We start from the raw sequence: 27,422 nt of genomic DNA, 5'->3' as shown, positions 1-27,422 counted from the left end.
GAGGTGTTCAGTCCCAATAGTTCCTTCAAGGGAATGCCCTCTGTGGGCATCCTCTAGACCCTACCTCCAAAGGGCTTGGCACTTCCCAGTAATGGTGCCCGCCAAGCCTTCAAACATGGTCTTTGGGGGACAGTCTAGATCCCATAAGTGTAGCAGCAGGGCTGGGGGTGCCTCATACCTGTACTTCCAGCTTTGGGGAGGCTAAGGTAGGAGAATCAACTAGAGTTGGAGAGTTTTGAGGCCAACCTGGGCTAGAGAGAGACCTTGCCTCAAAAAGTGGGGAGAGAGCTGGAGAGATGGCTTAGCGGTTAAGGCACTTGCCTGCAAAGCCAAAGGACCCAGGTTCGATTCCCTAGGGCCCATGTAAGCCAGCTGCACAAGGTGATACATGCGTCTGTAGTTTGTAGTGGCTGAAGGCCCTGGTACAGCCATTCTCTTTCTCTCTCACTGCTTCTCTCTCTCTCTCTCTCAAATAAATAAAAATAATTCTGCTCCTTTATCAAAAAAGGGGGAGGCTGGAGCGATGGCTTAGCGGTTAAGCGCTTGCCTGTGAAGCATAAGAACCCCGGTTTGAGGCTCGATTCCCCAGGGCCCACGTTAGCCAGATGCACAAGGGGGCGCACGCATCTGGAGTTCGTTTGCAGTGGCTGGAGGCCCTGGCGTGCCCATTCTCTCTCACTCTCCCCCTCTCTCCTCATCTCTGTCTGTCACCCTCTAATAAATAAAAATAAAGAAAAAAAGGGGGGGATCCCATCAGTCATAGAAGCCTGTGCTTATCAACTTAACTTATTCTGACTGCCCCCCACTCCCCAATACCCGCAGGCGGCCCTGACCATCCAGGACAGTCACATTGAGATCCACAAGCTGGTTCTGCAGCAGGAGAGCCTGGCTCCGGGCAGTTCCTTCCGCGGTGGCCCCTTTCCGGAGCAGGAGAAACCCCGCCACCCGGAGAAGCAGCTCGAGGAGCTGGCCGACCTCCAGCGGCTTCAGCACCAGTTCCAGCAGGAGCAGCGGCGCTGGCGCCGCACGTGCGACCAGCAGCAGCGGCAGCAGGAGGCCCAGGAGAGCCGGCTGCAGGCGCGGGAGCGCGAGTGCCGCACCCAGGAGGAGCTGCTGCTGCGCAACCGCAGCGAGCTGGACCTCCAGCTGCAGGAGTACCAGCAGAACCTGGAGCGGCTGCGCGCCGGCCAGCGCCTGGTGGAGAGGGAGAGGGAGAGGATGCGCGTCCAGCAAGGCCTGCTGGACCACTGGAAACACAGTCGCCAGAGGAGCCTGCCGGCCGCGTTCCCTCCTGGGAACAAGGAGGTAGGGCTCAGCCCTGCAAGTGCCCACTTAACGGGTTATCCGGGTTGAGGGTTCTCGTGCAAGAGCTCACGAAAGGGTCTCGGTCTGTACGTGGCAGAAGTCAGGAACTTTTTTTTTAGGTATTTATTTATTTATTTGAGAGCGTCAGACACAGAGAGAAAGACAGAGAGAGAGAGAGAGAATGGGCGCGCCAGGGCTTCCAGCCTCTGCAAACGAACTCCAGACGCGTGCGCCCCCTTGTGCATCTGGCTAACGTGGGACCTGGGGAACCGAGCCTCGAACCGGGGTGCTTAGGCTTCACAGGCAAGCGCTTAACCGCTAAGCCATCTCTCCAGCCCTTTTTTAAAAAAATTTTTTTGCTTTTTTAAGAAGTCAGGAACTTTTTAAAGCCGGGCACTCGGCAGGCAGAGATAGGAGGATCCCCATGAGTTCGAGGCCACCCTGAGACTACATAGTGAATTCCAGGTCAGCCTGGGCTAGAGCGAAACCCTACCTCAAAAAAAAAAAAAAAAAGTCAAGAACGTTCCAAAACCCTGGATAGGCATGTTGAATTAAAATATGAAAGTCCCATTGCGTTTTTGTTCTTTAAGTGATCTCTTCCTATGTGATAGAATAAGAATATTCTGCCATATGGTACACATGCCCTTTAGTCGATCACTTAGCTGTCCATGTATATACTGAATTGAGTAACTGTAACGCTATTCTGTTATGTCAAGCATCCTCTTTTTGTGAATTGTCTATATTAAATTCAAAGCCAAGCCAGGCGTGGTGATGCATGCCTTTAATCCCAGCACTTGGGAGGCAGAAAGGTAGGAGGATCGCCATGAGTTCACGGCCACCTTGAGACTGCATAGTGAATTCCAGGTTATCCTGGGCTAAAGTGAAACCCTACCTCTAAGAACCAAAAAAAATTAAAAGTCTATTTCACTAAAAATAGCTACCATGAGGCACACTGATTAATGCTCAAATAGGATCAGACCTTTTGGAGGACTCTTGTTCCCCTGGCTTCCTCTCTAACCATGCTTGAAAAGCCCATGTTCCTGGGGTGTCTCCCCGCACTGTGCGTCACATGTGCGCTTTTTATTGAGAGCGCATCAAGTTGTAAAAGTTAATGGGCTTATAAGAAGGAACGGAGGCTGCATCTGATTCTCCTTTCAAGTTGGCTAAATTACATTTATTGCAAATTCTTTGTGCATAGATGAATGTTTGCAGCTCTTAGCAAAAGTGGAAATGCTGCTTGCTTTGATTAAAATAAAGTGGGAGCTAACTTTCTAATGGCATAGAACACGGCTATTTTTTTTAAAAAAAGATATATCGTGCATAGCGAATTGAAGGTTTTGGTTCTAGCTCATTGAAAAGGGGTTGGGAGGCGAGAGTAAATGGTAGAGTTTTCCTTGACCTCATTCTTATTGAAAATGCTGATTTCTAGAGAAAAGGATATTCAGGCCTATGAGCTGAAGAAATACTTTGTTTACATTGCTGGAGACGCTATAACAGGGTTTTATTTGTGGTTTTTTTTTTTTTTTTTTTTTTTTTTTTTTTTTTTTTTTTTTTTACACAGGTAATGGAACTTAATCGGTCTGAGAGTTTGTGTCATGAAAACTCATTCTTTGTCAACGAAGCTTTAGTAGAAATGTCACTTAACACGTTTAACAAATCGAATCCATCAGGTATCCACTGGGATACCTCTTATCCCCCGAATATATCTAATCCTGATTTGGTAAGGACTAGTGACAATGAATCAGACCTGAAGACAGACGATTCTCAGCCTCCGGATGTCCACCACGAACTTTGGACAGCCACAGCGCCCTGCCAACAGACAGCCCCTCTCCACGGCAGCAGCAAGGATTCTTGTACCAATGGTAATTCGCTCTTTCTGCTCCCTCTGTATGGTCTCAACAAGAAGTTCTCTGAGCAGCCGGCTCTTCTAGAGGAGAATCAAGGAGAGTGCTAGAGTGAGAATATTGGTGGTGGTGAGTGGGAATCGGTGGCAGAGACTTTTCCCTGGGGAAGTTTAGGGGACTGTCTGCACGCCTATGTGTCTAGATAAGCAAAGCTGTGCGGTAGGGTTTAGGGAATGCTGTGGGCAATATAAGATGGGGGTTATAGGCCTGTGGGCTAAATGTTGAGTCCTAAAACATAGAGCAACTTGATATTCGTTCCCCACCGTTCCTGACATGTGTCCCTGTCAGCTTTCAGAAATAAAAGGGGTGGACAGGATTTGTGGCAGGACTTGATTGTCTACCAGGGCAATTTCCTGTAATGTTTGTGAAATCTTCGATATTGCTATGAAACACCCAAAATGAAACCATCGGCATCATTTGTCATTGTAAGTAAAGGTGTCGTCTCTCCAGAAGTGCCTCGTAATAACACAATTTGCTAATCCCATTAAAGCATTTGCCAAATATAAAGGGAGGGCAGCTCAGGTTTCCAACTCCACATGAATCCAAATGATTTAAATCTCTGTCTATTATAAATTGTTTGCTGTGGGATAGGAGGTAGGGAATGAGAAGAACTTGAAACCTCTCTACTGAAAGACAGATGGTATGCAATAGAATAAACAAATGGCCAGCCACATGGATGTGAAATTAATCACTGACGGCCACATGTTTGAGCAACATAAAGCCAGTAGAAGTATAGAGATCTTTACAACTGGACATAGACTGGACTCTGGCCTGAATGTATGTGTGTGTATGTATACATGTACATATGTATGTATATATATATGTATACACACATACACACATATATCTATTCCCCCCCCACACACACACACTCTCTCCCTTTCTCTCTCTCAGTTTGCCAGTTGGGAGGATAATTTTTCAGCAACAAAAAAGTTTCTAAAGCATTTGGCTTCTTCCAATTAGGGAGTAATAATTCTGACACTGCCTGCAAATTGATTTATTACCAATCTAGAAGATGGTGATTCTCAGCAGTGGCTAATTTTTTATACCACTCTGTCATCACCATAACATTCTTAATTCTTGTCAGAGCATAAGAAAGCATGAAGTAGTGCGTCAAAGTCTTATTTCAAATGGATCTTAAAGGAAAAAATGAACAAAAGCACAATGGGATAGCTTGGATTTAAAAAAAAATGCTGAAATGAAATTTAGAAAACGGAAACCCCTTTCATATATTATCTTGTAACTTAATACCGTGGAGACCACGGTGCAGAGGGCCTTCAGTGCTTTAGTGGGCCCGTGCTGCTCCGCTGTATTGCTTCATTAACTTGCTATTTCCAGGGTCTTGTGTGTTTGGTCAGTGTGGTTTTGCATACCAGCTTTGGTGTCATTCAGAAACTCAGTTTGAGTTAAACCACATTCAGCTTTTGTTTCAACGAAGTATTTTTCCTTCCTTCTTTTTTTTTTTGTTTTTTTGTTTTTTTGTTTTTTCGAGGTAGGGTCTCACTCTAGCCCAGACTGACCTGAAACGCACTGTGTAGTCTCAGGCTGGCCTTGAACTCACAGCGATCCTCCTACCTCTGCCTCCCAACTGCTGGGATTAAAGGTGTGTGCCATCATGCCCGGCTTGGTCTTTCCTTCTTTTGTATCTGCCATCTTTTCTATTGCCTTGTGCTTTGAAGAAGAAAGTTTTGTGCATTTGGCAGCAAACTTGCAGTAGATATGAATGTACTTAGGAAATTAAAGGGATTATACACAGAACCGTTCTCTGTCCATGTGCATCCTTACATAGATCCAAGAACGGTGCTGAGAAAATTGACTTTTTGCTTAAGAAATTGTATGTCCAGTGTAGGTCAAGGTCAGTATATTGACAGAAGGAAGGAAGAGCAACTTAAGCCTGAATTTCCCAGGAACTTCCTGAGGTATATAAGAAGGATTTTAGATCAAAAATGCCAAAACCAAAATTGCTATGTGCACGGTTTGTTGTTAGTTTTCTAAGTAGTGATATATATATATATATATATATATATATATTTGAGGTAGGGTCTCACTCTAGCTTAGGCTGACCTGGAACTCACTATGGAGTCTCAGGGTGGCCTTGAACTCACAGAGACCCACCTACCTCTGCCTCCCGAGTGCTGGGATTAAAGGCGTGCGCCACCATGCCCGGCTATTTTTTTTTTTTTAATTTAAACATGATAAACAATTTCTGGGAGAAAAGAAGTTCAGATAACAGGCAATCATAGGGAAGTGGAATGAAAAAATAGGGCCCATTTTCTCACAAGGGTGGCCAGAGCCAGATACAATTGTTCGGGCCACTCTAGAGCTTTCATAGTCCTTATGGCTGAAAGTAGCACTTAGCAACCAGTAGTGGGAGTCTTTACAGCTCCAAGTGCTTTCCACACGCGCTTTTGGGGGACAGGGATACAGGGGCACTGGGATGGCACAAGCAGGCCCTTGCTGTGCTGTGTGGTGTGGAGGGTGAGTGGAGTGTGGAGTCAAGGGTGGTCTGCTCCTGAATCCTTGGGAGAGTGGTGACCGTTGTGAGCATTGCCGTTTCTCTGTGTTCGAGCAGTGCTTGCCTGTGATGCTCTTAGATGGGATTTTTGTTCAATGTGCGTTTAACCATGATTAATCAAAGCTGTGGATCCTGAGGTCAGCTATTTCAGAAAAACGCCTTAAGAATTGTTTGTCTGACTCAGTACTTGTGTGTAAGGGCCCAGCTCAGGCCAATAGCAATATGGATTTCAGAAATAGGCAGGTTGAAGGGGAAAAAATGTAAATAACATCCATGAATGTGTTTAGAAGTCCCTTAGATTGGAATCTTTGTTATTTTTACTTCTTTTCTTTCTCTCTCTTGCTCTTTTTTTTTTTTTTTGAGGCAAGCCCAACAGACTGACTTTTTAAAAAAATTATTTATTTATTTATTTGAGAGCGACAGACAGAGAGAAAGACAGATAGAGGGAGAGAGAGAGAATGGGCGCGCCAGGGCCTCCAGCCAGTGCAAACGAACTCCAGACACATGCACCACTTTGTGCATCTGGCTTACGTGGGACCTGGAGAATTGAACCTGGGTCCTTAGGCTTCACAGGCAAGTGCCTTAACCATTAAGCCATCTCTCCATCCCTGGCATTCGTTTTTAAATTGTTTGCCTACTGCCACTGCTACCAGTAACTATGTGACACATCGGATGCCATTACTTGCAGAAGGTTTTCTTTTGGGGGTGTGTGTGTGTGCATGCATGCACACGCACTTGCATATTCATATTTGTGAGAGTGTGTCACAGTAGGCGTGTGGAGGTCAGGGACAGCTTCAGGTATCCATCCTCACTTGTTTGAGGCACTGTCCTTTATTGTTTTCCACGGCTGTGTTTGTCAGGCTAGCTGGCCGGTGAACTTCTGCGAGATGCTGTTTCCACCTTCCTTCTCATCCGTGGAGAGCTGGGATTGCAGACGTTGCACACTACAGCCCCCAGCTTTTTTGGCGTGGCGCGGGGTGGGGGGGAAGCTGTCCTAGAGTTCTGAGCTCAGTTACTCTTTCTTATAAGGCAAGCGCTATATATCCACTGAGCCATCTCCCCAGCCCCAATGCTGAGGCTTCCCATGGAGAAACTCATTTGATAGGACAATTCACTGACATGGTTCTGTGATTACCTCCACTTCAGAAAGGAGAAGAAGACAGAAACGTGAAGAAACTTGTCCAGGGTCACACGGCTGGCACGTGGGGCAACAGGAACATGAACCCGAATATACTGGCTCTGGAGCTCATGTGTTCAAATGGTTGCATTAAACACAACTGATGTCGAAGGCCTGTGTTGAGTTGTTCTTTTAACAGAAGTTGGGCTTGAAGGATGGAGGACAAATCTTTGTGTAATGTCTGGCAGCATACTCATGAGAAAGGGCCAGAGTTTTGTTTTTGTTTATTTTCTTCTCCCTCCTCCCTTTTTAATATTCCCATTTGGAAACCATTTCTCAATGTTTTGGATTTCTGAGTCCAATTCTCACATGGGGCCTAATATCTTCAGATAGCATAAATACCCTTTAGCTTAAGTTTGTCCCCATGAGGCACATTTTCTTAAGGATAATTTGTTTTTTCTAATGTCTAATAATCCATTTTATTTCTGAATCTCTTTAAGGTAGCACTAGAAAGAATTTGACTTTCTAGTTTGGGAAGTTATTTAATGAACACAAAACTTGGATGTTTGATTATTAAATCCAAATTGGCATTTGATTTTATTTACAGTGGAAGGAATGGTTGTGTTTAATACTTTTTTTTTTTTTTTTTGCCTTCTTCTAGGGGATACTGGCCAAGACCACAAAAAGTTGAATTTCTCTAAACAATAAAGTCTCTGTGGGACAATTGCTATGTAATTGGCCCTATGAAATGCTCAACTGTATTACTCTTAAAGAAAGAAAACAAGTCATTTTTTTCCTGTGAGGCTTTTTCCTCCTAGATTTAATTTTTTTTAACTATATATTGAATGCAATCTATTAGTTTGTTTTATTTGCCATTTTTGTTAGTTAGTAAAAATCATTTTATGGTATGTGAATCTGAAATCATATTAGTTATACTGGTCTCCCTTATAGTGATATTTTTATCTATATCTCTGTACTCTATTTTCACACTACCTAAAAAAAGTTCCCTTTGCAGATAATTAATGAATTGGTTATGCATCTGATAAAACAAAATTGAACCAAATTTTATGGTAATCTTTTAGCTATTGGACATAAGAGTAGCTTTATTAAAATTTCGCTCCAAAGGATTTTTTCTTTTAGTACACAGTAGAATTTGGTGCCCGGCAAAACATTTTCAAAATTCAAAGCATCATAATCAGAGTATCACAGTTACTTTTTTTTTTTTTTTAATACAGAAAAGTTCCAAATTAAAGGCTGTTCTGTAGTTTGTAGTTAAGTAAAGGAATTTAAGAGCAAGAGTTCTGGTCATCTACACTGTCTTAAAACTATTCCATAATCCAGAAATTGGCACCTCATCTGTGTCATCTATGTGGGAAAAGCTTTGCCAAAGACCTTCGGGCAATTTCCCACAAAGCTAAAAGTGGCCTTAGACACATAGACCTCAGTGTCATATGTGTGACAGTGTATGAATGGTGGTTGTGGAAGTGTTTCTAGGGCTGCCAAAGCCAGTGTCTCAGACTGGGTGGATGCAACCACAGAAATTGACTTCCTCACAGTTCTGGAGACTAAACCAAGGTGCTGGCAGGCTTGGTCTCTGTGGAGGTCTCTCTCCTTCTCCTTCACACAGTCTTTCTTCAGTGCCTGACTGTCCTAATCAACTTTCTTTTTCTTTTTACTTTTTCAAAAAATTTTATTCATTTTTATTTATTTATTTGAGAGAGACAGAGAGAGAAAGAGGCAGATAGATAGAGAGAGAATGGGTGTGCCAGGGCCTCCAGCCACTGCAAAACAACTCCAAACATGTGTGCCCCTTTGTGCATCTGGCTAACGTGGGTCCTGGGGAATCAAGCCTAGAACCTGGGTCTTAGGCTTCACAGGCAAGTGCTTAACTGCTAAGCCATCTCTCTAGCCCTTGTTTTTGCTTTTTCAAGGTAGGGTTGTGCTCCAGGCCCAGGCTGACCTGTAATTCACTGTGTAGTCTCAGGGTGGCCTCAAACTCACAGTGATCCTCCTACCTCAGCCTCCCGAGTGTTGGGATTAAAGATGTGTGCCACCACACCCGGCTTCAACCCTTACCAGTCATGATACCTTGGGGCCCACACTAATGACCTTCTTTGATTTAATTCCTCTTAAAGGCCCTAGATCCAGGTAAATTCTGAAGTCCTGAGGGCTGCATGTGAACTTCTAGAAAGCATACTTCAGCCCTTTACAGCGAGTGAAAGTCCTCCCTGCAATAGTCTTAGAGGTCATAAAAGTCCCCTTACTCCACTTTTTAATGAACCAAAGTTGAATGGTAACTTGCCTACCTTGCTGTTTTCTTATTTACTTGGTTAAGGCAGTGAATTGAACTTTGTGAAAAAATTATGAGATGGGGTGGAGAGATGGCTTCGTGGTTAAGGTGCTTGCCTGTGAAGCCTAAGAACTCATGTTTGAATCTCCAGGTCCCACATAAGCCAGATGTACATGGTGTAAGCACAGGGTGTCACATATGCACAAGGGGTACACATGTCTGGAGTTTGTTTGCAGTGGCTGAAGGCCCTGGCGTGCCCATTCTCTCCCTCTCTCTCCCTTTCTTTCTTTCTTTCTTTCTTTCTTTCTTTCTTTCTTTCTTTCTTTCTTTCTTTCTTCCTTCCTTCCCTCCCTCCCTCCCTCCCTCCCTCCCTCCCTCCCTCCCTCCCTCCCTCCTTCCTTCCTTCCTTCCTTCCTTCCTTCCTTCCTTCCTTCCTTCCTTCCTTCCTCTCAAATAAATAAAAATTTAAACTGAGCAGAAGCAAATTATACCTTCTTCCATTGTTTGAAAAAATTACATGACATTAAATTGTGATATATATGTATAGTTATGTGTGTTTAGAGATATGTATGTTATCAAACCTGTATCAAAACATAGAAGCTAGGGCAGAAAATACTGACCTGTCCAGGCTCATTTCTTGTTTTTTTTTTTTAATTCAAGGTAGGGTTTCACTCTAGCTCAGGCTGGCCTGGAATTCACTCTGTAGTCTCAGGGTGGCCTTGAACTCACAGTGATCCTCCTACCTCTGCCTCCCGAGTGCTGAGATTAAAGGCATGCACCACCACGCCCGGCTTCATTTAATTTCTTTTTCTTTTTTTTTAAGCATTTTTATTTATTTATTTGACAGAGAGAGAGAGGGAGGGAGGGAGGGAGGGAGGGGGGGAGAGAGAGAGAGAGAGAGAGAGAGAGAGAGAGAGAGAGAGAGAGAGAATATGGACACGCCAGGGCCTCCAGCCGCTGCAAACGAACTCCAGACACATGTGCCCACTTGTGCATCTGGCTAACGTTTCTTGAATAGTAGAATATATTGAGTCTCTGAGTTTGTTTCCTACTTATATGGCCTATATAAGAAATTTAAGATGTTTTTTGCCAGTCTAGGCCTTCATTAAGGGGTTTTGGGAATTTTGAGATTGTTCTATGAACTGGGAATATAAGATGTCTGTATTTTGCATTATTTAAATGAAAGAAAGCTGAAGGGTTGAGAACATTTATTATAGCATCAAATCGTATATATATATATATACACACACACACACACACACACACACACACACACACACACACACACATATATATATATGAATTCGAAGAAGTCAAAATTCAGAGACCATTTGAGAGTCCTAAGCCTTTTTTTTTTTTTTAAGAATCTGATCACCGTAGATAATAAAGGAAACCATCACATAGCTTGCTGTTGTTAATCTATGTCATGATGGGTGTATGAAAAACTAGGCTCAAAAGCTTAGCTTTAATGTTCCCCGTTGATGAATGTAGATAACTGACTTTAGAGCCTTGCAAATTCTGTACCAGGCAAAGGAAACCTGACATTTGCTCGTTAGAGCCTGGTGAGCCACGAGTGCTTTCTGCCAACTTCCTGATCGCATATTCTCTGGGGGCAGGTTAGCTACGTGAGCCAACTGGGCATGGGCCATCCCGCCTTAGCACCTGGAGCCCAGTCCACAGCAGGGGGCAGAACCAGCAGGTGGGTGGATTCAGAGGCAGGGAGCCATGTGGCTGCCCACTCAGCCCCACATTGCCCCTGGGTCCCTACTTAGGCCTTAGGGCTGTTCAAGTGGGAGTCCATTTATAAATGGTTGCAGAGTCAGATCTGGCATTGGGTCATCCTTAGCTTTAAACATTACACACACACACACACACACACACACACACACACACAGCCTCTAAGCAACACGCTTGACCTTTCTAAAATGGTGTTATGTCTGGCAGGAAAGTTGTTTGTTACCATGTTCCTAACAATTATCCACCACAGTGATCCAACAGTGGCAAAGGAAGCATCACCCCCACCCCCATGTATCAGATTCTGGGGTCTGTCTCCTGACTCATCCCTAGCAAATCCCCAGTGTTCTATCGTTAGGGTGTCTCAACAGGTGGAGTGTTTTTCGGCTTAGGAGTGTTCCGTGTTTGCCTAAGAAGAATATGGCCACCTCAGTTAGGAGGTAGCTGTGTCTTTTCTTAGTAGGTCACAGATATTTCATCCAGGTGAATCATGGGAGCTTTGTTGAGGCTAGCCTGTGCTATTACTATATTCTTTTTTCTTTTTTTTTTTTGTTTTTTCGAGGTAGGGTCTCACTCTAGCCCAGGCTGACCTGGAATTCACTACGGAGTCTCAGGGTGGCCTCGAACTCACAGCAATCCTCCTACCTCTGCCTCCCGAGTGCTGGGATTAAAGGCGTGTGCCACCACTCCTGGCAATATATTCTTAATGTAGCCATAGACAACGTATGGAGATCATGCTGCCTGTGTTCCAAGAAGGCTTTCCTTATTAAAACAGGTGTCTGTAGTTTGCCTACTCCAGAAGTTGGTTTCCACCTCCCTCTACCACCCTTGGCCCAAGTTGAAGGATGAGGAAGATTATATTCTTCTTGGCTTTGGATTGTTGATCCAAATTAATTGACATTTAGATGAATTTAAAATGTCATTACCTGGCACCTCATGCCATTCAAAAAGCACATTTGAATTCACAATTGCACTTGCTGTCTTGTGGTATCATGGTTACGATCTCTGCTTTTCAATGTAGATTACCTACTCATTTTTGTTTTCTTTCAATAGAAACAAACCCTGAATCTAGCTCCTACTGCTGTGCAATTCCAAAGTCTTTGCTTCCCCAGTTGTACAAAGTGTTCTTAGGATTTATCATGGACAAAGGATACGACATTCATCAGCTTCCTTCCTACTTTCTGGAAATAGCTCATTGTAATTGTGATTTAGAGATAGCCTGCTAATAACGTGAATGTGCCTCCTAAAAGGCATTAGAGAGTCAGTAGCTAAAAATGGGTTTTTTAAAGAAATGTTGTAAATGAGGGGATTTAGCGTATGGCCAGAACTGTCCCCAAGAGGAGCTCCCAAAGCACAGCGTTTTTCTTCATTTTGTTCCTCCTGATGGTAGATCAGGTTCTACCAGTCACCCTCAATTTCAGAAGCATATGGGAGCACCCAGATGTAGGCCATTCTGATCATAAGTCTGAACAAATACATATAAATATACCTGCAGAAAAAAAAAAAACATATCTAATCACACATTGGTTCTCTGAGTAGGCCCGCCCACCAGAAAGAAAATGGCAAACATAGCCGACAGGAGTATCCCAGTGTAAATCATTTCTCCCTCTGAAATTTAGAAATTCAATTCTGGCTTGTGTCTGGCTTTAATTTCTTGAGTTCTAATCAAACCTGAAACAATTTGTCCTTGTTAGTCCTGGAGAAGCTGATAAAAATCAAGCTTCAGAAGCGCCAGGAAGCGACTCCTATTAGCCCTTACAATTTGAATTAATTAGATGTGCAATAATTTATGCGATGTCTGCCTGCCCCACTAGAGAGTGAGCCACGCTCCTCCTTCGTTAATTGCTCCGTCACAGGCACCAAGGACAAAGTTTAGCGTATAATGCTTATCTAATAAATATTTATGAAATGGATGAAGGACTTGAGGTCCAAACATTTTTTTCTTTCTCCTCATTTTTTTTTTTTTTATTTTTTCAAATAAGGCAGCTTCATTCAACTCGATCTTCCCAAATTCATGTCTGCCCTTGTTTACTGACGCCAGCACTGTGTGTCCATTTGGTATGAGCATTCCAGAACTCCAGAGAGCACACCACTCTTATTAGTCATTTGTTTCGTTTAGAACATTGTACATAGAGCTCCCATATGGCCATGTGTGGCAAATGAAAACAAGGGAAAATGTGTTTTCCATAAAATGCTTTAAGTCCGTCGAACCTTGTGGAAAGGAACTCATTGCTGTCTTTTCAGGCAGCAGACGCACAAACAATGCTCATGTCATTGTTGTATCAATGACAATTCGCCAGCTTATTTGTTCATTGGAGCATGTTTTTTGTTTTTTTTTTTTTTTTAACATAAAGCATCTTGAATGCCAGTAAATTAAGCATGGGTGACAAGTTCATCATCAGTGATACACTTCCTCAAAACCCTTTTTTTTTTTTCTTTCCTGTAAATCCTACTTCACAGTCCAGTGTATCTCCCCAGGCAGAACAATTAGTATCTGTTTTGTTAAATACATTGCTCAAATGTGAACCAACTTTCCTGTCACTTCTATTCGAGCCTTAAAATATTACCTGAAATGCCACCTGTTTATTACAGCAATCTGCAAAGTAAGTGAAGTGACATCTTTAGAAATACTCCCTTGTTCTACACCCGACTGACTGCTGGGCTGAATCACATTTGCGTTTCTAGTCGGTCTCTTCCCAGACTCAGCTGCCTCAGGAGGAGGGTGGTTCTCACCAGGCAGTAAATATGCCTGGGCGTTCGTCTTCATCTGGACAGATGTTAATTTGCTACGATAAATCACTGTTAAGTTTCTTTGGATAATGGGACCAAGTGTTCATCCTTTTGTTTTTTGTACAGGATGTTAATTCAATTAAAAATATTTTTATTTATTTATTTGAAAACACATACAGAGAGAGAAAGAGAGAGAGAGAGAGAGAGAGAGAGAGAGAGAGAGAGAGAGAGAGAGAGAGAGGGGGAGGGACACACTAGGCATGCCAGGGCCTCCAGCTGCTGCAAACTCCACATGTATGTACGACCTTGTGCATCTGGCTTTATGTGGGCACTGGGGAATTGAACCTGGGTCATTAGGCTTTGCAGGTAGACTCCTTAACCACTGAGACATCTCTCCAGCCCTTAATTCAGTTTTGAAAAATTCAATTTAAGCCAGACATGGTGGCACACTTCTTTAATCCCAGTGCTTGGGAGGCAGGGGTTCAGTGAGTTCAAGGTCAGCCTCAGACTACATAGTGAATTTCAGGTCAGCGTGGGCTAGTGTGAGATCCCACTGTGGAAAGCCAAAATAAATAAATAAATAAATAACAATCAATTTAATTTGAAATGCTAATGTTTGGTTGGAAGATTTACCTGAAGGAAAATACAGATATCCAAAGTTCCACATTATGTAGGACACTGAGACCTTCTCTGCACAATTTCACAGCAAGGCAGTTCAAAATGCAATTATTTCATGGTGATATTTTTCCATAGCCTTCTGTGCATAGTTCAAAACACTATAGGTCTCTCTTCCTAAAACATAATGTTTTATTAAGGATGCTTGCATTAAATATAGACTTTATGGATTTTCCAGCAGAAGTGCAGTAGGTTCTGGTTCCCTGGTGAACTGAGGCCATTTTTCGCCCTCAGCAATGGCGCTACAAGGCTTTGGAAGAAGCATTTACAAGCATAGCATTGGCAGAGTTTTAATTTTATTTAATGACCTGCTTCCTACCAGTGATCTTGGCACCCTGTGCAGTGATTTGCCGTCAATTAATCATGCACAATGTGGTAATGCTGCAATAAGGGCATTGCCCTCCGTGGGTCTCATAAATCCTCCAGAAACAAAGAACGGGTATTGCATGCTAAAGACTTCAGGCAAAGCCCCACGTCGTGAGCTGGTTTTATGTCATTTTCTCGTGTGTTTTTGGAAGCCTTGTGAACTCACCCTGTTGTGGATTCGAGTCTTGAAGTTCCCACTCCTGGGTCCTTGGTCTGGGGATCTATGTCTAAGAAAGACATTGATCATTTAGAGAGGAGGAATTCTTGATTCTCCTGGAGTACTACTAAAGGAAGGCTATGATTTTTTTTTTCTTTCTTTTTTTCTTTCTTTGAATTCAGGGCAATCATGCTCAACTACACAAGGCTGTACTTTGAGGATCCTTGGTAGGGATGATTCAGAAAGGAGGTGTGTTTCCATCCCAGGAGTACACTGATGTTTGCTGGAGGTCGGTGGCAGAAGGTGTGGCATTAGAAGTCGGGGACACTTCACATACTTAGCTTTGCCAAACGCTTCGGAATCTATGTGTTCGGACCTTCAGCTTGTGTTTGTGGCATTTCACACGTGTTCTTGCAGTTAGCTATTTATCATTAATGGACTTTCCTCCCATTTTATCATAGTAATCTAAGCTATTTAGTATTAAAATTCGATGAGCCTAAATCCTGGGATGTCTGTGTACTATGTTGCTGTTTTTATTCCTTTTTTTTTTGTTTGTTTGTTTTTTTTTTTTGTTTTTTTTTGAGGTAGGGTCTCACTGTAGCCCAGGCCCACCTGGAATTCACTATGGAGTCTCAGGGTGGCCTCGAACTCACAGTGATCCTCCTACCTCTGCCTCCCGAGTGCTGGGATTAAAGGCGTGCGCCACCATGCCCAGCTGTTTTTATTCATTTTTATGTTTCAGTTTGGAGAATGTTCTCTTAAGTGGAAATCAAGTATACATTTTATCTGATAAAATTGAAACCTCTTATAAGCTAAAGGTGGGCTGGAGTGATGACTTAGTGGCCAAGACACTTGCCTGCAAAGCCTAAGAACCCAGGTTCGGTTCCCCAGTACTTACATAAGCCAGAAGCACAAGGTGGCCCATGTGTCTGGAGTTCCTTTGCAGTGGTTTGAGTTCTTGGCATGCCTATTCTCTACCTCCCTCCCCCACCCACTCCTGCCTCTCTTTATTTCTCAAATAAATTAAATATATTTTTTTAAGAAAAGAAGCTAAAGGTTTTCAATTGTTTTACTTCCACTGAGTAAGTTAACTTTCTGGCTCTGGATGGGTTTATTCCTACCCAAATGTTGTACTTACTTTGGACTTTGTGTTCCTTGGTCCAGATTGGCGTGACAATCACAAATGGAGCTCGTCTATATTTTTAGATTCTTGATGCTTCTGTTTAGTGTGAGCCCTGAAATACACTCAAGAAGTTTTGCATATGCAAAGTACTTGTCATCAACTTGTAGATTGGAGAGGGGAGAAAAAGCATAATGATCATTTTATCCAAAATGTGATGGTCTGTTAGCCAGCATGTGGTAACGAGGCTGCGTTCTGCATGCAGGCTTTGCTGTGAGAAAGTGCAGTTGCCTGGTGCCATCTCCCTGGGGTCTGTGGACTGAAACCATGGCCACCTTGAAAGGAGACTGGGATCATCCTTTAAGGAGGATGTGTGTGGGGGGGGGGGGCTGTAGCGTTCTTGTGGGGCAGTCCATTCAGATACCTGTGTGGTTGTTATTTTCACTGAGCTGTTTTATGCTGAACAAGTGGTCTGAGGTAAGGCTTTGTGAAAACTCAGATCCAACCTCTGTCTTTGTGAGATCTTTGTGCCCTGAGCTGGCTGGGGCAGTAAACTGTGCACTAACCTGGGTTACCTGAGTGAAGATAGAAGGAAAAGCTGAAATCACCCTTGGAGCAGGGAGCAGAGTGTTGGGAAAGTCACAGTAAAAATATCCGATGTATACAAGCTATTCATTGTAATAGTTTCCATGATTTCTGGTCATATACAGAAGTTGTTTTTTTTTTTTTTTTCCTTCAAATGTGACTGCCAATAAATTAAAATATTTCTTCTTTTTTTCAGAGGGGAGGGTTGAGGCAAGGTCTCACTCTAGCTGAGGCTGACCTGGAATTCACTATGTAGTCTCAGGGTGGCCTCGAACTCATGGCAGTTCTCCTATCTCTGCCTCCCGAGTGCTGGGATTAAAGCCACCACGCCCAGTTTAAAATATGTCTTCTTTATGTGTGTTGGGTGATAGATGTACACATGTATATATGTAGACATGATCAATATATTTGTCATATTTAGTCTCTTGCTTACTACTCAAAAGACTCAGTAATTTTCTCCTTCCTGCTGGTAGGATAGGCACACAATTAAATTCTTTTCGTAAGTCAAGGTAGTTCTTGAGTTAACACATTTTCCCAAGAAGTTTTAGAGTACTTCTGGTGAGTATTCTCAGGTTTTGTTTTTTAGAATGATTGGCTACCTATGAGGGTGTATAGCTCAAGAAATTTCCAACAATATATATATATATTTTTAAAAATTTTTGTTCATATTTATTTATTTGAGAGTGACAGAGAGAGAGAGAGAGAGAGAGAGAGAGAGAGAGAGAGAGAGAGAGGGAGGCAGATAGAGAGAGAGAATGGGCGCGCCAGGGCCTCTAGGCACTGCAAACGAACTCCCGATGCGTATGCCCCCTTGTGCATCTGGCTAACGTGGGTCCTGGGGAATGGAGCCTCGAAACATTGAACTGGGGTCCTTAGGCTTCACAGGCATGTGCTTAACCACTAAGCCATCTCTCCAGCCCCCAACAATATTTAATAGAGGTCTTGATTAAACAACTGCATCAACAGTGACGCAGAAGATATCTGCTAAGGTTTCTGCTCATTTTTTTTTTTTTTTTTACCAGAATGGCACATAACATAATCACATTAGACATGCTCCGTAGAAAAAAGCAAGGTTATATGATTTTGCCCCCCCACTCAAAGATGAGGAAATAAAGAATGCTGCCACCAACACTTGTAATCAAGCTAAAGCGAAAATAAACCCAAAACTTTTTTTGTATGTGTGTCTGTGTGTGGTTTACATGTGTGTGCATATGTGTATGTGCTGGTATGCATGTATGTGTGCGCATGCACGTGAAGACCAGAGATGGACACTGGATGTCCTCCTTAACTTCTTTCTACCATATAGCATCGGAACGGGGTCTCTCACTTGAACTCATGGCTCAGTGATTTGGCTAGTTTCACAAGCCGGCTTGCTTGGGGGAACTCGGGTGTCTGCCTCCCAGGCACTGGAATTACGGATGGGTCATCATGCCTACCTAGCACTTACTTGGGTGCTGGGGATCCAAACCCAGGTTCTTAAACTTGCATGGCCCCAGAAACAGTGTTTGAACGTAGTGAACCTTACGTGCAGGACTTGAATGCATGAATTCGTATTGGACGATGGAGATGGTGGACTGATGTAGTGATGAAGAGAAGAGGGCCTAGAACTACGCTTGCCTTCAGACTCCAGCTCAGTCACTTATTATGGATGAAATTTCAGCCACTGTTTGAAGTCGCTTGATGTGTCTCCGTTTCCTTGCACTCCTGATTATATCTTTTTTTTTTGTGTGTGTGTGTGGGTGGTATGAAGATCCCATAAAGCAATGCATGTACAGTTCTTAGAATTCAGTGAATATTTAATAGACCTCACTGGTCTTTTTCCTTCTTGTACTGAGAGAAGGCTCAATTGTTAGGAAGTGCAGTTGGTCATTTGAGCTACTGGCCTGCTTCCAAAATGGTCTTTCTGGAGACTGGAAAGACTTGTTATGCTTCATTTGGGTAGTATCGAAGTCATCACTTATCAAAAAAATGTTCCACAACTTGACTGGCTCTGATTAGGTATTACATGATTTTTTTTTTTTTTTTAAGTTTCCATGTCGAGGTAATACTGGGAAATGTTGGTGAGGGGACTGCACAACATCTGTACACTTCCATTGTGCTTAGATGTTCTGTGACCCTCCAAATTGGCACTCCCCAAAGTGATATGACCACAGAATGTTCCTTCCTGGCCCAGCATCTTACAGGATTACTTTTTTTTTGAGACATACTTTGGAAAAAACTGATGTCACTGGATGTTGAAATCAACTCGTTGCATGTGGCACACCCTTCAAATACATTTTTTTTTTTTTCTCCCTTGGGAACAGTTGAAATCCGAGTGACACATCCCAGCATGAGTTACCACATGGGTTGCATTTTGAAACCCACATCCAATACAACCAAGTTCAGATAGAGCCTTGTTTAGCCCCCAGGCGAGCAGTGGAGCCTGTGGACAAGGATTGGTGTCCGGTCCTCTTAGGATTTTTGTGGGTCAGCCTTCATGGATTTGTTTAAGCCTTCTATGTGCTGGAATTTGGTCATCCCTGAGGGAAGCCCATGCCTGGGCCCGTAGGCAGGATCTGTCCTCTAGTCTGTCAGCCACATCTCTTACTATTCCGTTCCCTTGGCCTTATGGTCCAGCTCTGGTATATTCTTTCAGTTGCCTGGAAGGCCTGTGCCTGTGGCTCATCAATTCTGTGCTGAGAATATCCATTCATCCACCTACCCTCCAAACTTGGTCACCTCTGTTCCTGTCAGGACCAGCTCTAAGTCATTTTCTTTCAGAGCCTTCCCCAGACCCACTTCGCCAGGCTTAGTATCCTCGCCTGCATGGCTCTGTAGGAGCTGGACGACCTTTCCACTACCTTCCACAGGGGTTTTCCCTATATTCCCTCTAGGGTCGACATTACAGTGCGTTAGACAGCTTATCTTCTGGTTCCAGGTAGAATTTACAAATGGAGTTACATACAGTAAAATGCTTAGCCACTAAGTCTACTGCATAGTCTAGAAAAAAAATATATCAAGGCACAAAACATTACTATCAATCCAGAAAGCCCCCCTTCTTCTCCTTTCCCATGAGCCCAGCAGCAAACACTCCTGTGCCTTTCATCACCATGGGCTAATCTTGCTTTCCTAACGTGTAGTGGAATGATTGTCATCCTCCTGCTTCCTGAGCACTGGGCTACGGCTGTGCATCACAACACCTGGCTTGTGTTCTCTTTTGATGGGCATTTCAGGGTTCAAAATCCTAGTTTTGCCTTTCTTTTAAACTGCCTCCTTTTGTAACTAAAGGATACTCATTTTTCCCAAAATTTCTTTTTATTTATTTGACAGAGAAAGAGGGAGAGAGAGAGGAGAGAATGGGCACATGCCAGGGCCTCCAGCCGCTGCAAACAAACTCCAGACACATGCGCCCCCTTGTGCATCTGGCTAACATGGGTTCTGAGGAATCAAACCTGGGTCCTTTGGCTTTGCAGGCAAATGCCTTAACCGCTAAGTCATCCCTCCAGCCCTGAAGGATACTTTTTTGTGCTCACTGAGCATGTTCCTCACGTCGCTGCATGGCCCCAGCTGGCTTCTTGCTATTCCTTTACAGTCTTCTGTTTGTGATGTGTCTCCTTCTTCCTTCTGTTGATGGACACCTGGCCTGTTTCTAGCTCTTAGCTATTAGGAATAAAGCTGCAATGAGAATTCGTGTGCAAGGTGTCTTGAGAATTATGTTTGCACATCTCATGGATAAATACGTTAAGAGTAGAATTTCTACCAGGATAGATGCCTGTTTAACTTTTAAGGGACTATGGAATGGTTTGATGGACTGGTGAGTCTCCTGATCGCCTATCCCAGTCCATGCAGGCACACATGAGGAATATATTTAAGAATGAATGAATGAGAAGCTCATGTGAGTTTTCATTCCAAAATACCCTCTGACCAAATATGAACATGTTAGCCATTAAGGAGGAGGGAATTTTATTGACCAGATGTGAGTTCATTGTAAATAGACAAAGAATGGGAATACACACTTCCCTTCTCACCCTGCTCTTGGGCCAACCCGTCTTGTTTCAGGGCAGTGCGTGCAGGAAAACCAGTGATACATGCTGATATGGTGGGGCGGCTTAGGAGAGGCTTGGTTGCTTAGTAAAGCCTCTTAAAGTTAAGACACAGTATTGCCATTCCAGACTCTCCCCTTCCTCCTCGGTTCATCTGGAAAAAATACAAAAATGCCAGTTTCATTCAAACTGGGCATCCTGATGACATCTAGCATTTTCTCCCCTTTGCGATTGGTAGCATACTCTGCTGGAAGACATGAAGCTATGGACGTCCTGGTGAGCCTTCAAGGTTTGATTCAATGCTTTCTCTTCCCTGAAACATGTCTTAGCCACCACAGCTGGAAGCCCTCCCTGTCTGTGATGGTCTTGGATGTCAGATCCACCTGTCAGTAGTGATCACTAACATTTTCCTGCCCTGCAAGGGTAATGGGCTATGTCAGGGCCGCACGCTCAGTGGCCCTGGGCAGTTTGCTAGGAGCTTTGGTTCCCTAAGGGAGAAGTTAAATGATTCAGGTCACATTGGTATTCTTCCTTGAGAAGAGTTGTTTATAAAAGAAAGAGAGCTGTGTGCAAAGAAGAAGTTATTACACAAACTTAAATTTGTGTCACCTGGATATTTAAAGGGAAATTAGCTAGCTCTGTTTAGACACCGCTATTAGTCACAAGTCAGGAAACACAATGCTAATAGCTTTATAGCTCCATTTTCATTCTGTATTCACAAGACAATTTAAAATCATTTCCTTTAGGGGAAGATGGCTCCAAGGAGAACAACAATGTATCTTGAAGTTTGTGTGCTTCTCTCTCTTTGTCGCTCTCTTCTCTGTCCCTTTTTCTCTCTTTGCCTCCTTCCCTCCCCCTCTGCCACTGTTTTCTTATTTTATTTTTTAAAATGTTATTTATTTATTTGCAAGCAGAGAGAAGAGAGACAGAGAGAATTGGGCATACCAGGGACTCCATCCCCTGCAAATAGATTCCAGATGCATGTGCCATTTTGTGCATCTGGCTTTGCGCAGGCACTGGGGAATTGAACCCAGATTGTTAGGCTTTGTAGTCAAGGGCCTTAATGGCTGAGCCATCTCTCCAGCCCTTTAAAAAATAGAATATGTCTCTGTCTTTTGAAACGGGGTCTTGGTATGTAGCCCTGGATGGCTATAACTCGCTATGTAGGACAGGCTGTTCTAGAACTTTCTGTCATCCTTCTGCCTCTTGAGTACTGGGTTACAGGTGTGCATCTCAGCACCTGGTTTATGTTCCCTTTGCATTGTTGTTTCAATAGTCCCCAATGCTAGTTTTGTCTTTTTCTGATAAACTGCTTTTGTAATTGTAGAATTTCTAAAATTGTTTTTAATGTCCAGAAATGTAATACAGTGATTTCTATTCTGATAATAAATTTAAAAGACTATCTAACAGTGTGAAATCTTTGAACCAAACATAGTTCCTATTTATTATGTGATACTTTAAAAATTACAAGCTTTTTTGAGTGACATAAACTCAAGGCTGTAATTGGAAAAGATATTCCAGGATCTGGTTTCTTAGCAAATGTCATTCCCAACAAATGAGAGTTACAAAATTAATGTTTTTCATTTTTTTTTAAAAAGAAAGACAGCCATGTTGCTTCGTAAGCTATAAATGCCAACGTCTCCAAAGAGAATGGGCCTGCAAATTCTTTAACATTTCATAATTTTGTAGTTGATCAAGACAGGGGAAATTTTTTTTTAAAAAGCTCACTTGTAGGCCTTTATAAGGAAGAATTGGGTGCCATTTTTTTAAAAGCCTGGTAATCACATAATGGCCAAGAAGCAAGTAGAACTAATTAGCTTGGGTGTGTCTGAATTAAATGCTTTCTGCCTTCTGGTTTAAAGAAAAAGACTGCCGTCTTGAAACCTGAAGAATTAGAGCAGCTGTTTTCCCTCTACTGAACCCGTAAGCAGTAAATGCAGCATTCAGATTCCTAGGTCGATTTCCTGCCTCTTTCAGCCCGCAGAGAAATGAATCAGTTTCTTCTCTCAACAAAGTGACAGGCATGACTCTGGGCGTGGGGTGGGTAGCACCACATTGCTGCCAGTTCCCAGAGAGCCTGCTCTTCTGTTGCTGCACTGAGGAGCTCATGGTCTGTATGCTTAAGGGCTCAGCATCGGGGTGGCACTACCTGTCCTTGGGGTCACATGCCATCGCATTCTTCACACTTTTTTTTTTAAATAAAGATTTTTTTGCTTTTGTTTTTGTTTTTTGAGGTAGGGTCTCACTGTAGCTCGCTGAGGCTGACCTGGAATTCACTATGTAATCTCAGGGTGGCCTCGAACTCACTGTGATCCTCCTACCTCTGCCTCCCCAGTGCTGGGATTAAAGGCGTGCACCACCATGCCCGGCTTTAATAAAGATTTTTAAAAATTTACTTATTTATTTGAGAGAGTCAGAGAGAAAGAGGCAGGGAGAGAGAATGGGTGTGCCAGGGCCTCTAGCCACCACAAATGAACTCCAGATGCATGTGCCACCATGGGCATCTGGCTTAGGTGGGTCCTGGGGGAATTGCACCAAGGTCCTTTGGCTTTGCAGGCGAACGCCTTAACTGATAAGCCATCTCTCCAGCTCTCTACACACTCTTTTATAAAAAAAAGTATTTTTATTTATTTGTTTGAGTGAGAGGGGATGGGGAGAGACAGACAAGACAGAGGACAGCGAATGGGCATGCCACGGCCTCTAGCCACTACAAACAAATACCAGACACATGTGCCACCTTGTTGGTTCTGGGGATTTGAACTTGCGTCCTTAGGTTTTTCAGGCAAGCACCTTAACCACTAAGCAATCTCTCCAGCCCTCCACACACTCTTAGTAAGTTGTCCTTGCTTCTTTATATGACCCCTTTTTGTATTTTTTGTGAGTCTCTGTGTGTGTGTGTGTGTGTGTGGCGGGGGTGTCCCTGTGTCTGTGTGTATGGTTGTGCATGTTCAGAACAGAGGATAACCTTGACTGTCAATTTTCTCTTTTTCCCTTCTTCTGAGGCAGGGTCTCTGTTGTTTTTGTTATTTTGTAGCTTGGTAGGTCTATGGGCTTCCAGATTCTCCTGACTCTGCCTCCTGTTGCCTAGGCACATTGGGATCACAGAAGCATGTACCACTCTCGGTCAGGGTTCACGTGGGTCCGAAGGCTTGCAAGCATGCACCTTTAACCACTGAGCCATCTTCCCAGCCTGTTTTTTCTCTTTTTAAGGAATGATATATAGCTGATGTGCCCAGTCTCTCCTATTATCCTTTCTTTCTTATCCTATTCATTCCTTTTATTTTTATTTATTTTTTATTTGAGATAGAGACAGAGAGAGAGAAAGAGAGAGAGAGAATTGGTATGCTAGGGCCTCAGCCACTGAATGAAGCACCGGATGCTTGCCCCACCTAGTGGGCATGTGCAGCCCTGCACTTCCCTCACCTTTGTACATCTGGCTTTTGTGGGATCTGGAAAGCCAAACATGGGTCCTTAGGTTTTGTAGGCAAGTGTCTTAACTGCTAAGCCATCTCTCCAGCCCATTATTCTATTCATAGTTAACCAATGCACCTTTCATAGTATGGTTTTATGATATTGCTACATATGTGAATGAATCTATCCATAAACAGTATATCAGTCAGATTTTTTTTTTGTTTTACATAAATGACCACCAAAGTAATGGTTACTTACAGTAGTTAATGATCTCTTATAATGGTTATTAAGTACCCCTTTATGTAGTAATTTATATTTGTATCTTTTTACAACTCACTTTTTAAACTCAACAGGCATAATTGTCTTACTAGTGCTGCATATTATATTACTCTATCTGAATGCCTCTGGTATCTCACCGGGAGATGCGAAATAAAGAAATTTATTATCTTGCTAATGATGAAGTGGGGCTAGTTCCCAGGTTTTCATTTTACGACTCACACGCGGTAAACATTCATTCAGTGTGTTCCGGTGAGCACACGAATATTTATTTAGAGCAGTAAATAACACGCAGAGCAGTGGTAAGGACGCCCTCAGCTTTGCCAGATAAGACTGACTTCTTCCTAAAGTGTCTCCACGGTGTAAGGGTACTACTGATATTATTCTTGTCTCCTCAGATGTTCCCTTGCACTTAGTGTGGTTAGGTTACTGAACTTTTGTTACCATAATATATATGAAATGGCAGTTTATTCTCTCCAGTCATTCTTGTTGGATTTCCATGAGATACAGTGCTATTAGGGTGTGTGTGTGTGTGTGTGTGTGTGTGTGTGTGTGTGTGTGTGTGTTTGTGTGTGTTTGGATGGACACATGCCATAACGTGTGTGTGAAGATCAGAGGACAACTTGCCAGTCTGTCCTCACCATCTATCTCATTTGAGGCAGGGTTCCTTTTGATCTCACTATGTTCTTGTTTTTTTTTGCTACACTCACCAGGAACTTCTGGGATATCCTCCTGTCCCCTCTCCCAACTTGTGATCAATGTGCTGGGATTATAACCTCCCCCCCCCCCATGGCTTCTGGCTTTTTACATAGGGTCTGAGGATCAAACTTGGGTATTCAGGATGGAACAGTGAATATTTTATTCACAGAGATACTTCCCCAGACCCACTATTCATATATTATTTTTATTATTATTATTTTGGTTTTTCAAGGTAGGGTCTCACTCTAGCTCAGGCTGACCTGGAATTAAGTCTGTATTCTCAGGGTGGCCTTGAACTCCCGGCAATCCTCCTACCTCTGAGACAGACAGGGAGAAAGAGAGGAAGAAAGCGAACATGGCCACTCCAGGGACTCCTGCCTCAGTCAGTGAACTCAGACTTATCACCACTTAGTGCATCTGGCTTTACGTGGGGACTGGGCAATTGAACCCTGGCCATCAGACGTTGCAAACAAGGACCTTTAACTGCTGAGCCATCTCTCCAGCCCACCACTGATTTTTTTTTTTTAATTCAGTTGTATCATTTTTACTTTCCAAGGGTCTTCCCTCAATTCCCTTATCATTCCCGCTTTATAAGTCTCTTGCTATGGCCGGAATGTCTCTTCAATATTTCTTTGAAGGTAGTAGCTATGGTTTTTGGAAGCTTTCTTCATCTCTCTGTGTTCTTGAGTTGTGCTCTGATTTCCCAAGTTAGATTAGCTTCTGTGTTTACTTTTGGACTCCCTCTTCCATGGTCCATGCTATACTTCCCATTTTGGATGGTGGCGGTTGGATCGAATGAAAAACATGTGCATAGTACATTGCATAGTGTCTGGCACTGAAAGAGTACCCAATGTGGTATGTTATTTTTGTCACTTACAGATTTCCATAAGCCTGGCTACTTACGTTTATGGATAGACCATCTTGAAATACCTTCAAAAATAAATGTAAACGTTGAATGTTTTTGGGCTAAAATTATGAAAATATAAAAGGTAGCTTGCTAAGAAACCTGAGAAATAGTTCACTTACACAATTTGGTGGGGCTAGGGAGCTGGTTTAGTAGTGAAAGGGGCTTGCTTGCAAAGCCTGCCAGCCTGGGCTTGATTCCTCAACATCTACATAAATGCACATTCAGAGTAGCTCATGTACAGTTCACTTGCAGTGGCAAGAGACTCAACACAGGTGGAGTATAGACCCTTCAAAGTTGTCCTCTCTCTCTCTCTCTCTCTCTCTCTCTCTCTCTCTCACACACACACACACACACACACACACACACACACTCACACACACAAAATTTTACAGAGAGGTCTCAAATCAATAACCTAACCATCCACCTAAAAGCATTGGTAAAACAAGAAGAATCCAATCCACAAAGCTCCAGACAGAAAGAAATAACTAAGCAGAAATTAATGAATTGGAAACTTAAGAAAACAATTAAGAAAGTTGATGAAGCAAAGAGTTGGTTATTTGAAAAAAATAATCAAGATTGATAAACCCCTGGCCAATTTGATCAAGTGAAAAAAAAAGATGCTTCAAATTAACAAAACTAGAAGTGAAAAAGGAGAGATCAGAACAGGCATAAGTGAACTTGGGAGAATCATCAGGACTTACTTCAAAAACCTCTACTCCACAAAATTGGATAATATGGAGGAAATGGATGAATTCCTGGACACATACCACCTACCAAAGCTAAAAAGCTAAACTCAGAGCAAATGTATCTCCTAACAAACCTATCACAACCACAGAGATTGAAAGGGTAATCAAAAACCTCCCTAAGAAAAGAATTTTTATAGCCATCTATTTTGATCCATTTTGAGAAGTGGCTTAAGTGTTATTTTAGAAATAATAACCCACCCAAGTTTGTTAAAGTATTGAAGTTTGATATCATTGTAAGTTAAGCGTTCAAGTTCTCATAGTATCAATTCTCTCCCTTTTTGACATATATATTTCCCATGGTTAGGAAAGCTTGATAGGCCAGGAATTACTAACAATTTGTAACCTATCTTAGGCATAGGGCAACCTGTAATGTCAGCAAACGTATGAGTGTGTGTTCTGCTCTGACATGAGTGTTGTGGTGGGGGAAGTGGAGGGGCTGTCGTGAGCTTCAGGTGCTCAAGTTTACCAATGAATAGTTTATTCAGATATTATGATTATTATCCTAGATCTGCTAATACTGGAGACCTGAAAAAGAAGGCCAGTAGTGCCTACTCGACCTTTCCCATGTCTCCTCTTTTTTTTTTAATCAATTTTTTGTTGTTGTTGTTTATTTGAGAGCAACACACAGACAGAGAAAGAGGCAGATAGAGAGAAAGAGAGAGAGAATGGGCGCGCCAGGGCTTCCAGCCTCTGCAAACGAACTCCAGACGCGTGTGCCCCCTTGTGCATCTGGCTAACGTGGGACCTGGGGAACCGAGCCTCGAACCGGGGTCCTTAGGCTTCACAGGCAAGCGCTTAACCACTAAGCCATCTCTCCAGCCCTCCTCTTTGATTCTGTTCAGAGGATCACAATGAATGTGATT

At 42.9% G+C, this 27,422-nt stretch overlaps 1 protein-coding gene across 4 annotated transcripts in view; it reads left to right on the top strand.

Moving 5' to 3' along the window:
- The window catches only part of Arhgef28 (Rho guanine nucleotide exchange factor 28), a 361,317-nt gene that overhangs the window by 323,456 nt on the left and 10,439 nt on the right, over window positions 1–27,422 (top strand). For 3 of the 4 annotated variants that reach the window (XM_045133599.1, XM_045133602.1, XM_004651536.2), the window contains 2 exons: window positions 823–1,305; window positions 2,867–3,167. In XM_045133599.1, coding sequence (XP_044989534.1) covers window positions 823–1,305; window positions 2,867–3,167 — 784 coding nt within the window. Of the gene's footprint in view, window positions 1–822; window positions 1,306–2,866; window positions 3,168–6,870; window positions 7,013–27,422 lie in introns of those variants that run through there. The other variant, XM_045133601.1, reaches the window with a different exon arrangement.

Source organism: Jaculus jaculus, chromosome 14 (genome assembly GCF_020740685.1).
Source record: "Jaculus jaculus isolate mJacJac1 chromosome 14, mJacJac1.mat.Y.cur, whole genome shotgun sequence".
Taxonomy (NCBI): Eukaryota; Metazoa; Chordata; class Mammalia; order Rodentia; family Dipodidae; genus Jaculus; species Jaculus jaculus.
Note: the sequence above shows the minus strand (reverse complement) of the source record. Positions and strands in the feature narration are given on the sequence as shown.